At 43.9% G+C, this 12,134-nt stretch overlaps 3 protein-coding genes across 3 annotated transcripts; 2 read left to right on the top strand and 1 right to left on the bottom strand.

Moving 5' to 3' along the window:
- The first annotated feature begins 4,511 nt into the window (after positions 1 to 4,511).
- LOC127770904 (uncharacterized) lies at positions 4,512 to 4,874 on the top strand. Its single transcript, XM_052296678.1, has one exon. The coding sequence runs from the start codon at positions 4,512 to 4,514 to the stop codon at positions 4,872 to 4,874; it is 363 nt and encodes a 120-aa protein (XP_052152638.1).
- A 1,724-nt stretch (positions 4,875 to 6,598) lies between these two features.
- On the top strand, positions 6,599 to 10,137 carry LOC127771808 (uncharacterized). Its single transcript, XM_052297746.1, has 4 exons — positions 6,599 to 7,340; positions 7,965 to 8,193; positions 9,265 to 9,341; positions 9,828 to 10,137. The coding sequence occupies exons 1-4, from the start codon at positions 6,729 to 6,731 to the stop codon at positions 9,903 to 9,905; spliced, it is 996 nt and encodes a 331-aa protein (XP_052153706.1). The 5' UTR covers positions 6,599 to 6,728; the 3' UTR covers positions 9,906 to 10,137.
- A 133-nt stretch (positions 10,138 to 10,270) lies between these two features.
- Positions 10,271 to 11,464, bottom strand: LOC127771809 (NAD(P)H-quinone oxidoreductase subunit M, chloroplastic). The gene is made up of 2 exons (XM_052297747.1): positions 10,872 to 11,464; positions 10,271 to 10,717 (listed from the first exon to the last, which is right to left on the bottom strand). Exons 1-2 carry the CDS (start codon positions 11,355 to 11,357, stop codon positions 10,541 to 10,543), a joined length of 663 nt encoding a protein of 220 aa, XP_052153707.1. The 5' UTR covers positions 11,358 to 11,464; the 3' UTR covers positions 10,271 to 10,540.
- Positions 11,465 to 12,134: the final 670 nt, after the last annotated feature.

Genomic DNA, 12,134 nt, shown 5'->3' with positions numbered 1-12,134 from the left:
TCACACGTACAATAGCTGGATCTGTAAAAAGCTTAAAGCTGTTGTCAACACGTACGGCGCTGTTTGTGTATCACTTGGTACACGAAAATACTCGCGCCTCGATCGTACACATGGAATAAATGACCAGACATAAAATAAAAACGAAACATCGTCTTTACACAATCACAAGCTCATAGCTGCCAATTGAGCGGTAGCTAGCTAGATCCAATTCCAAGGTTCGGCGACCCTGCCCAGCTAGCCAGGCAGCTAGCTAGCTAGCTACTCGCCGGCACACGGCAGATGGGCGAGCACAAGCTGCATGCGCGACCCGCGCCTGATGATGTCGAGAGCTAGTGGTGCTGATCCTGAAGAATCCATAACATAGCGATCTCACCTCATGAAGTCACGGTTTGTGCAAAGATTGGCCGGCGGCCATGGACACCGCCCACAGGCCAGAGCCTGAGGGGAGCCTGAGGGGGACGCCTAATGAGCCACTGGTCGCGCGCCCTAACCCCCGCGCGATCAGGCTCCTACTACTAGTCCATTAGTACTACTACTAGTCTACTAGCACTAGTACTACTACTCTATTACTATAACAGTACTACTACATGTATATATATACGTATGTATATATTTTATATATACACATAGAAACTTTGTATTTTTATGTATCAATATAAAATTTCTATATATGTATGTAAAATATATACATATATATATATATATATAATTTTTATATGTATCAACAAATTGACGTATAAAAAATATACACGTATATAAACTTTGCATATGCGTATACAAATTTTGCATACGTGTATACAAACTTTCGTTTTTTTGACAAATTAGTCCTTTTAAAAAACTTATTTTGAAACTAACCCTTGCAAAAAACTTAAACCAAAAATAGGCCATGGGCTCAACACCAATGTCAATGACGCTGAGGTTCAAAGGGTCAGCGCCACATCCGTTGGCGTTGAACCCGTGGCCACGTGGATCCGAAGCTGATCTATATGTTGACGTGGCACGAGGTCAACGCCAACTCTACTGTAGCATGGTGGTGTGGCCTCTGTGCATGCAAGTTTGAGGTAGCAAGTTCAACTCCCTTGAGTAGCATAAGTTATCTATTTTTATTGCAACTTTTTTACCGTCCTTTTCTTCCGGACCGATATACTTCAAAAATAAATATAATACTTCCATTATCTTTCTTCCTACGTTACTATTTCCGACATATATACTCCAATGGTACATTCAAATACGTAGTATACTTCTTACCGTCCTTTTCTTCTGGACCAATACTTCAAAAATAAATATAATACTTCCATCATTTTTTCCCACGTTACTATTTCTAACATATATACTCCAATGGTACATTCAAATATATACTCCCTTCATTCCAAAATATAAGTCACAACCACCCTTAATTCAAATACCAAGAAATAATTGTTATCACATCATAGTTTAAATTATCCTAATAAATAAAATGTATGCACCCAATAAAATTAGAGATCTTAATGATGGATGATTTAAATAATAATATTTTAGTGGAAAAGATGTGCTAATTAATGATATGCATGCATGCACGCCTTATATTAGTATACTTCCGTTCTTTTTTCTCACAGTATTATCTCCTTTTTCTTACAGTATTATTTCGGAATGTAGGGGAAGTGCCGGAAGAAAAGAACAAAAAAAAAAGATTTGCTAGCAGGACAAAAGGACGGTAAACTAGTCGAACCTGCTACCTCTTGCTTGCATGCACGGAGGGCACACCAAGGCGCTACAATAGCATTGATGATTGTTTAGACTTGTGAGCATTTTAACTGGGTTATGAGTTCAGCGCCAATAGAGTTGGCGCTGACCTCCCGCCACGTCAGAATGCAGAATGGCTTGAGATCCACGTGGCCACGGGTTCAACGCCAACGGATGTGGCGCTGATCCTTTGGACCTCAGCGCCATTAACATTGGCGTTGAGCCCACGGTCTATTTTTGGTTGAAGTTTTTTACGAGGGTTAGTTTTAAAATAAGTTTTCAAAAGGACTAATTTGTCAAAAAAATGGTACAAACTTTGTATATGTACATATTAAAACCCGAGAGAAAAAATCACGAATACAAACTTTGTATACGTGCGAATACAAAATTTGGTATACATACGAATACAAACTTTGCAAACATACATCTTTAAAAACACGAAAAAAAGAGAAACCGAAAGAAAACCGGAAAAAACCAAACAAAAACAGAAAAAACGGAAAAATCGATAGTCTCCACGCGCGCGCCGTCCGCGCCCCCTCTCCGCGCGCAACACGTGTCCAGTCGCGCACGGGAGGGCGCGCGTGACTGACCGCCGATTAGCCCTTTCGGAACCTGAGAGCCATGCTGCGTGCTCGACGTCGGTGTGATACCATTATAGGCCACGCGTAGCTCACGGTACTATTCCGGCCCAACTAGTACAGCTCGAACAGGCCCAACCAATATAAACTTTCCTATATGGACCGCACGATGCTCACAATCCCGTTCCGGCCCAATCATTCGTCTCATGTTGGGTGGTAACGGGACAGGGACCATGTCCATGGGTTCTTTAACACGGGCCTCCTATCTCAACTCTTAAATATTTTTAGCTCAAAAGTCTATTGAATCTCAATATAGCATTTTTTTTAAACCTATCCCCTTACATTTTATATGCTAAAATATTAGATCCATTATCATCCTATATTACTCAAGTGTACTCCCTCCATCCTAAAAAACCAACCTAATGTTGGAGATGACGTTACTAGAAAATATCACATCCATTACTATGTTAGTTTTTTATGGGACAGACGGAGTAGGCCTGATCTTTCCCGTGGCAACACTCCGTGATTATACAAGCTCTTCTTTAAACCATGGAGATGCTCTCGCCATAAGTAAATTCATCTATATATGGACTACTATAAAACTGTAAAAGCAGTACAAATGGGACCAAAGGATACAAATGGAAACAATGGACAACTAGACTAATTGGAAGCTAGCTGGCCTGCTTAATTACATCAGTCTAAAGAAGTCAATCAAGCCATCGTAATGGCCCCTGATTGCTATAGGTAGCCTTTGACGCACCAACTTGACAGCATCATCACGGTTACCATTTTTCCGGGGTGATCTGTTTGCAATAAGCATATATACTAGAATACGGTTTGGTTGCCACTACGATCGATGGCTGGGACGCGATACTAGATTTCGGGTCTAAGAGCAGCTCCAATGTAAAGATAAAATCGAACCTTGGACGGAAGATCGAACAGAGTACACTGTGAGACTCGAACCATATGTGTCAGTGAAAAAATCGACTACTACAAAGGAGTCGAACATAACTGAATAAAAAAAAGTTTTCACTGGGTTACGTGAGAGAGGAGGACCAGAATGAGGTTGGGATTTTCTTTAGATGCGGGTCCCACTGGGTCCCACATATCGATTACTACACTGCAAAGATCGAATCGAAATTTCGTTCGATCATGCGTTTCACGCGTCGACCTTATACACTACAGATGCTCTAAGTGTTGCTTGATCTGGTGTGTTTTGTTTGAGCTCATTCGGAAAGTGGCAAGTTGCGTTGGAAGGACTTCTCTGCTTTCACTGGATAGCGTCGGTGAGCTAAGGCACTAGGGACCGGAAGCCGCCGAATCAGGATTGAATAGATTTGGCTGAAGGTAGAAGTAGTGCAAAGGAGTCTGTTAGAGGTGAATGCAACACAAATTTTTTAGATAATGAATTTTCATTAATCCAGCCTCTATATCCACGAAGGATATAAACAGCCAAAAAGATACAAGAGCACTTAGACTCATATCTCAAGAGAGAACACAAAACTAAAAGAAAAAGAAAAACCAACTACCCTGACACATCCTTGCTTTCCGACATCATCTCCTAAAACAGCGAGATTTGGCGAGTGGAAGTCGTCTAGTCGTCAACGCTCCTAGTGCATCATCGTTGCGAGCCTCCGCTGATGCCATCTTCATTCGCTTCATATGAGTTGATGCCAAACGTCGCCTGGTTTAGCCCACTTTCATCCGTCGTTGCCCAGCCAAAACAAGCCAACCAAATGCGGGCCGACAAGATCCATTTCCGTTTCGCTGAATTCCTAGGCCTCTGTCGGCCCTAGGGCCGCCACCGTCTTCAGGATCCTCCTCCACCTCCTGGACTCCCAGCTCGTCGCCGCCCCAAGGGCCGTCGTCGGCGACCTCTGCAGCTGCCGTCGAGGAAAATCTCTTCCACCCGGATTCCCAGGCATTTGCCGCCCCTAGGGCAGCCACCGCCAACGGGATCCGCCTCCTCACTGTGAACCTTGCACTGGCACTCAGGCCGCCACCATCTCGGTTCGATCGCTGCCCCTAGGGCAGCCGCCGCCGCCGCCGGAGAAGTCTTCCGCCCGGACTCCCAGGCGCTTCTGCCAAACTTCGCTGCGAACAATACCACCTCCACCCAATCCCGCCATCTCCTTGCCAAGGATACGGCGGCGACGCTTAGGCCACCGCCGTTGACTCCAGAACACCTCAGCTGTCGCCCTTAACAATCACATGGCTAGATCTAGGCATAGAGGTCACACCAGTAAGCCGCTGCCCCTAGGACCATCACTGCCGGTGAGCATACCTTCGTCCTCCGTCACCATCTTCACCATCGCGACGAAGGGGACAGGCCACGCGCAGAGGAATCCGCCGTGGCGCTGCCAACTGCCTAGCAGCGGCATGCCACCTGCCGTCCCCTACTACCTTGAGGCCATCGCCACTCCCCCGCTGACGCCGTCCATCTGCCGCTTCCATCACCACCGCACCGCCCCACCAGAAGGAGCCAGCACCACCGCTTCACCAGCCAGAGCCAGCGCCACCGACCCACCGCCCACCTCCAACAGCGTCGCCGCCACTCTGCCACTAGGAGAGTGAGTCGCGAGTTCCTCTTCAACCGGACGCTGTCCTCGCCGGAGCAGCCGACCTGCCGATGCCACGCCCGAAGCCTAGCCGCCGCTCCCGCCCGCATGCAAGAAGCGGCCATAGAGGGCTGCCGAGAGCCGAAAGGAACCCCGCCACCGCCATCCTTGCACCCGCGCGGAACTCCGGCGGTGTGCTCAGGCAGCGGCGAGCTAGTGGGGAGGAGTCGAGGGGTCAGGGGAGTCGTAGGGGCGAGGAGACTAGAGCTGCAAGGTTAGATGGTTCTCCTCTTCGAATATCATCGAAAACTCGAATGCAACACAAATAAGAACTGCAGAAGTTTGGGCTGCATATTAAGACTGACTGAGTGCAGGTTTTTGATGTGGCGAGACTCATCAGGAAGCATAGATTCGAAGCTCAGTCTTCAAGTTCTGTTCTTGTTTTCGTCGTCATTTCTTATTTATGAGAGTCGATATAAAAATTGAAGATGATTTTATCGGTATTTTTGGTACGTCATCCGTGTATAAATCGGTTTTTAAATCCGTTTGCTTTTGGAAATACAAATCCGGTTTCGGTTTTTAAGTTCGTTCGTTTTTGGAAATACATAAGAAATCGTATAAGAAATCACTTTAAAAACTCACATACTAATTTAAGACGATTGGACATCTAATTGCAGCTTATGATTTTCTAACAAAATATATATCTAAGCGAATTTAACACAGTAAATTTCATCTTAACTAAATAATATAATAATAATAAATTAAAATAGTCTTCACCCGTTGCAACGCACGGATATTTTTTGTTGCAACGGATATTTTTTCTAGTGAGAGTCGAAATCTAAACATTCATGTAACTTTTGGTTGTGTGGATATAGAAGTTCGATTTTTTTTTTGCGGGGATAGAAGTCCGATTTGTTTGTTGGAAATTTAATGTTTCTACCAAAAGATGGCCTTTTCGTGTTGTTCTTGGTGTTCGCGGTTTTCCTCTCTCTTTCTGAAAAAAAAATAGTACAGGTAGCAACTTCGAGCGAACCAAAATTCAGGCAGTGCAAACACTTCATCGACCAGTTTCAACAAACATTTGAACTGACGAGCAGACCTGAAAAATTACAAATTCTGAACTTTGCATTTTGAATATGCAGACATTTTTAATCATGTTGTACCGGTGGAAAAATTACAAACATTATTGCTAATGTACTGTTGCGTATGCGAACGATTCCTGTTACTAAGGGCAAGTACAAAGATAGAGACTGGTATGGTCTCTACGTTAATTAGAGGCTATCACGTTACAATAGTTAAGACAATACAGTCTCTAACCAATAATGTACCAAAATATTTTCTTACTAGTCATCTTTCCTTTAATAGACTAATGCAACAAAAAAAATCCTAATAAATGCTAAGACTCGACTCTACGCCGTTGTCATGCGTAGCAACATCTTTCTTTTTTCTTCTTCCTCTCTCTTCCACGTCATCAAATATGTTTGCATGACAATAAAAAGAGACAGCTAATAAAGACCATTGTACATGCCTAAAACAACTTGAGCACAAAACGATTCCCGCTTATCCTCCAGTTTATTCCACTCGAGCGGTCGAGCCTGTCTGGAACCACAAAAAATCCGTAAATTTTTTACTCCAAGTTACAGTATTACACTGTACCATAATAATAAGATAAAAAAAGGGCAATGCTTCCATAAATATACTGCGTGATAGCTGAATTCGGTCAGGAAACCATTAAATTTCAGTCATTCATTGACCCCCACATATGGCGCCACCAATAAATCGCGAGCGTCCATAGGGGCAAGATGAGAGGAGCCCTCCAAATTCCCAAGGCGGGCCTCGAGTCGAGCCCAAACCCCTTCGCCGCCCCGCCATGCAGTTCCCCTTCGCCGCCGGCGATTACCCCGCCGACCAGGTCGACCCCGACTACCTCTACTTCCTCCGCCACATCCGCCCCGATGGCGACTCCTACACCCTCGAGCTCCCCTCCGATGGCGTCTCCCCTCCTTCTCTCGTGAAGTACGAGGCCCCCGCCGACACCGGCAGCACCGACGGCGAGTGCGTCTCCGATCCCTCCCCTGGCCGCGCCAGCACCAACCGCCCGCCGGAGGAGAAGGAGTCGTCGGTGGAGGTGGACGCCGAGCCTCCTGCCCCCTCCTGGATCGACTCCCTCGTCGACATCGACGAGGACTACCGCCTCTTCCTCAAGCACACGCGCGTGGTGAACGACAACATGGTGCTCGAGATTGACGGCGCCGTCGTCACCTACCCGTGCGCCGCGTCCTCCGAGAGCAGCAGCGAGGTCGAGGATGCGCGGGAGAAAGAGGTGGCCATGGATTCAGACGAGCCGGTGGTAATTCTTCCGGACCCAAAAGTATGCGACTGGGTGGCGGTGGGTGACGCATCCGTGCGAACATTAGATAGTAAGAAGAAGAGGAAGATGAGTTCAAGCAATTCCAATAATGCCGGCCCTTCCGTCCCCACAGTGAGAATTTTTTATACATCTCCAATCGTTGTTACCTGTGCACTGTTGTTTCTTTGAATTGAGCAGGGTATACACGTTTTCAGTCCAGAAATAGTTCTCTGTTTTTCGCCTAATAGAATATACGCAAAAGAAGATGATAGTAGTCTTCGATATTTCAGTACGATTCAACAAAAGGCCTGTTGATGGACATGTATGAATAAGCTGATACTGTATTGTACCAACCAGAACACTATTCTCTAGCAAATTCACGCTGAACATCCCCTCCACTTTATGGGCCAATTTGCCTATTACCACCGCAAAAATCACTGAGTTGAAAAATACCATCGGATGTGTCATTGACACGAGAGGGTCCAGGCTCACATATCTTTGTGATGATATTTCTCAAATTTTCCCCTACTTGAATTATGGAACAGTAACAGTAACACCCATATGGACTCTTCAAAGAAGAATTAGTCTCAAATACTAAGGTTATGTAATGTACATGCTAAAGTATTTCATTGTTCTCCAATTGATCTGGCAATTTTGCATTTATCTCACAAACAATAAAATCTACTATAAGGGTTTTTTCTCCTCTTGTTTACATGATGCATTTCTCTTATTACTTAAAAATATTATAATATGCAGGGGTCACAAGGTGTTATATGGCCGGCACATATCAACAGTAGACCGGATTCAGATTTCAAGCAGAGGTTATTGGATGCTCTCAGCAAACCATTTAGCCGAAAAGAATATATTAAGCTATTTGACATGGCTTCTATTCGTACACCATTAGTAAAATTACGGCAGGTGCGCAATGATGTAAAGTTCTACCCTACACAGGAAATGGGAAATTCATACTTTGATCATTACCCAGGTATGCCTGTGTATCGTGCACATATATTGTTTTACATGTGTTGTTTGTTCTTTGGTTATTCTGTTGTGTATTGCATTTTTCCTCAGAATTATATTTATGGTCATTGTAACTGGGTAAAGTTAAATCCATGGATAATCTTAATATTCTGTTACAGACTGTTAACCATTTGCACTTTGTGAATATATGTTGACCATAATTTATGGTTACATGTGTTCATAGTTTTTTCGCTCAAACATTGCAAGTTAAGTATAGTTTGTTATAACCCTTTGTTTGTTATAACCTTACAAATTAACCCTTTGTTCAGTTGTTTGTTATAACCTTACAAATTTGTTCTTAAGATGTTACATTCATGACCAATTAGTATACAGTCAAAATAGCTTATTGATGTTAGTTTTGTTCAACTGTTTGTTATAAGTTTACAAATTTCTTCTTAAGATGTTACATTCATGACCAATTAGTATACAGTCAAAATAGCTTATTGATGTGTTGGTTTAATCTCTGGAGTGTAGTTGTAGGCATAGGATCTTAGAACAACATTTTGATGTACTTAATTTTGCAAATAAGCTTGTGGACTAATGGTTCCGAAAGGAAAAAGTGAGTGCAAGGCCAGAAGAAAACATGCCATGTTATTTTGAACAATTGCCACTGCATTAGTTTTTCTAGAGTGTTGAACCTCCAAGTCTCAGTATTAAAGTATTTCTGTGCCCAAGATATCTACAGTTATGGGAGCACTTTGATTGATGTTTTTTAAAACCACCAGCGGCAGTGTATGGACAGTGTCAGCTTATCAATTGGTTTGCTTAAACTTTGAGCTTATATGCAGAGATCCATACCAAGATCAAAACTAGATATTAAGAAAGTGATAGTTTTATTTTTCTTGAGAAGCTTTCTTTTATCTTCAATAGATCACTTAGCTTTCTTTGTTGTTGCTTATAAACACCATTGCCACTTTTAAATTAGACTATAAACTAGTAGCATAGCGTATTGCTGGCTGATTTACATAATGTATCTGTTGGCAGTTCTACATGGTTATTGCACTAACAAATGTCTTTTTTGTTTATTTAACTTTAGATCTCGTTGACCAAGTTATGCACACTAGCTTTCCAAATGGTTTAGCTCTGATGCGTGGGTTTTTCTTCTGGTTGCAGGTAACCTCATTAATATTGCTTTGGTTTCTTAATAAATAAACAGTGTAGGAATTACCTGCTTTCATGATTCTAGTTTGTACTTGTCGCCATCTCTTTCTTATGCACAAGACTTACCTAACCATCAAAATCTTTTAGTCCCTCCACATAGAACTATTGCTAGAGCAAATGTGTTCTTTCGATAACTTATAGATGTTTTTTTTTCTAAGTCGGAATAGATGGTTCATTTGCTGCTCAATATACAGTTCATTTTAAGATCAGTCTAGGTGAGCCTGATATAAGTAGCAGCGTAAACAGTGTGTTTGCAGCATTACTGAATAGTACTATTTTCTTACTGCGTGGAATTGTACTCTGCAGTTTAGTACAACACAACTACCTAAGTAGCATGATGACATTAGTACTTAATGCAGCGATGGCATTTTTCTAAAAAAAGATTGAGATGCAGTTTTGTAATTGGCAATTTTTGAATTGTATGACACTCTTTTGCAGAATAATGCACATGAAGATCAATTCAGGCCATGGGTTGATGTTTCTAAAGACCACGAGGTTATTCCTTTGATCGATTGAGATTTACACATTGCAGCTGGTCAAACCCTCAAGTCCAAAACATTAAACATCTATTTGCGGGAATGACTCTCTTAAGGGTGACGTAATGTCATCAGCAGAGATTGTCTCGTATCTATATGGAATGAGATAAATAAATATATTGCCAATGATCGAGAAATAATTCCCTATTGGAATATGCGCACATCCTCTTTGCAAATAATTTAACATTGAGTTTTGCCTGTGAATTTGAGGGCTGGATTCCATGTTCTACCTGATCTCACCATCATAAAGCAATAAAGCAGTGGTGTTATTTCAATGTGATAGGATTACCTGAAGTATCGACATTTTCACACCGCTAATACTCAGCAAAAACCATAGAACGGAAATGCCATGAAACTAGAGTGCTAGACCCTTCCTTAGTCTTCACGACAGGGTAATACCCTCAGTTTGCTCAGCTTCTCTTTATGTAACCATGTTGGAGTCGACAAAATTATTATCGACAGTTAATGTTCTGCTTTTGTATGAACCCGATTTGAGTTCGGAAATACCCTAGCTCATGGCTCTTTCTTCTGGAAGAGCAAAATATACATTGGGCATCTTTGAACGGGAAAATCATTGATAGTTACATGCTTTCTCTTTAGGGTACAACACGCATTCTATTTTACATCTGGGATCTGGCTGCTGTTGAATTTGATCCTTGGTTTGCCCATGCTGAAATTGAGGACTCTAGACATCATGTTGTACTTTATCTCCCCATCGTAGAGCAGTTTGCGGATGAAGTGCTCAAGATCAGATCCGATCAAACGAAGCGTGTACTCTGACAGCTCCGCGCCCTGTAAATTCAATCCAGGTCAGTTAAGCAGGTACTACCAATTAAGCTCTTACAACTAACATTTCCACCTGGAGAAAAAGACCATGGGTGTACACTACTGCTACCCTGCATATGCAATTGCCAATTCTGCCTATGAGTTACGGTGCGTAGTATACCTCGTAGTGATCGACGAGGTCCTGGAACTCGTCGTAGACCTTCTGGCACGTCTCGTCGGTCCAGACGAACTCGTCGGTGGGGTCGAGGAGGAGGGTGAGCTTGTCCATCTGCGTCTGGTCGAAGGCGTTGGTCTCCGGGTTGATGTACGCGGCGTAGATGCGGATGTGCCGCGTCGTGCAACTCAGCCACTGCCCGCCGTACTCCCGGCTCATGTTCTTGCTCTCCGCCAGCGGCTGCACCGGCAGCGGCTGCGCCGGCCCCTGCCTCCTCGTCTTCCGCTCCCGCCTCTGCTCCTCCTCCTGCGGCGGCGGCGGCAGGTTTTCCACCGCCGCCGCCTCCTCCTCCTCTTTCACCTGCTGCTGCTGATCTTGGGCTCGCACCGGCGGGAACCTGACGCTTCGTCGCGCCGTCCACGTCGCGAGCGGGAGCCGGCGCTGGAGCGACAGCTTGGCCGGGGACAGGAACGGGGACGCCGTGGTTGCCATGCTGCGCGCAGCTGTTTCGCTTGGCTTTGGCTTGGCTTGTGTTTGTGTTGCGTGGGTGGTGGTGGTTTTTTTAGGTTTGCTGCGCCTGCGCGCGCGCGGCTAAGCTGCCGTGCCGTGCCGCCTTGGAGCCACTGGCTGTGTGTGGCTTGTGTGGATAAGGGCTATTTCTGGCACTGGGTTTCAGCGACTCGTACATGTTCTGGGCCAATTGGCCACACAAATGTATTGGGCTGTGGACGTTGGCACGGCCTGTTGCATTGCATGACAGAGCTGAGCAGCACGCGTTCTCGTGTGGTATGGATAAATACTGTTGCATTTCTGACAAAACTTTGTATGTGACTGTTTTTTTATAACTCCATGTGGTGTGACGGTGATTTCATACTTAAAGAAGTAACCCACTTTTCCTCGGCACAGCAAAAGCAGAGGATACGCATACCCCATGGCCTTTAAAATAACGAGAGTAATTTTTTTTTTCCTTTTCACTTTGTGATGATCGCTTCACATGAAAGGCAAAGCAAAAGCCTCTGTAGTGATTTTTAGCTTTCTCAGGCGGGAAAAGTCTGTTCAGGATTACTTCCTCCGTTCCATTTTAAGTGCAACCATAAATTTCCGCGTCTAACTTTGATTATCCGTCTTATTTGAAAAGTTTTTATAATTAGTATTTTTGTTGTTGTTATGTGATGATAAAACATGAATAGTACTTTACCCGTGACTTATGTTTTTAATTTTTTTTAAATAAGACGGACCGTTAAAATTAGGCGCGGAAAATCATGACTA

This window comes from Oryza glaberrima, chromosome 4, assembly GCF_000147395.1.
Source record: "Oryza glaberrima chromosome 4, OglaRS2, whole genome shotgun sequence".
Lineage (NCBI taxonomy): Eukaryota > Viridiplantae > Streptophyta > Magnoliopsida > Poales > Poaceae > Oryza > Oryza glaberrima.
The sequence above is the reverse complement of the archived record's forward strand: the minus strand, read 5'-3'. Positions and strand labels throughout refer to the sequence as shown.

Coding starts and splice junctions, on each gene's coding strand:
- LOC127770904 (XM_052296678.1), top strand. CDS start 4,512: ATGGCTAGATCTAGGCATAGAGGTCACACCAGTAAGCCGCTGCCCCTA.
- LOC127771808 (XM_052297746.1), top strand. CDS start 6,729: ATGCAGTTCCCCTTCGCCGCCGGCGATTACCCCGCCGACCAGGTCGAC. Junction 8,194..9,264: donor ATACTTTGATCATTACCCAG/GTATGCCTGTGT, acceptor ATTTAACTTTAG/ATCTCGTTGACCAAGTTATG. Junction 9,342..9,827: donor GGTTTTTCTTCTGGTTGCAG/GTAACCTCATTA, acceptor ACTCTTTTGCAG/AATAATGCACATGAAGATCA.
- LOC127771809 (XM_052297747.1), bottom strand. CDS start 11,357: ATGGCAACCACGGCGTCCCCGTTCCTGTCCCCGGCCAAGCTGTCGCTC. Junction 10,718..10,871: donor ACCTCGTCGATCACTACGAG/GTATACTACGCA, acceptor TTGAATTTACAG/GGCGCGGAGCTGTCAGAGTA.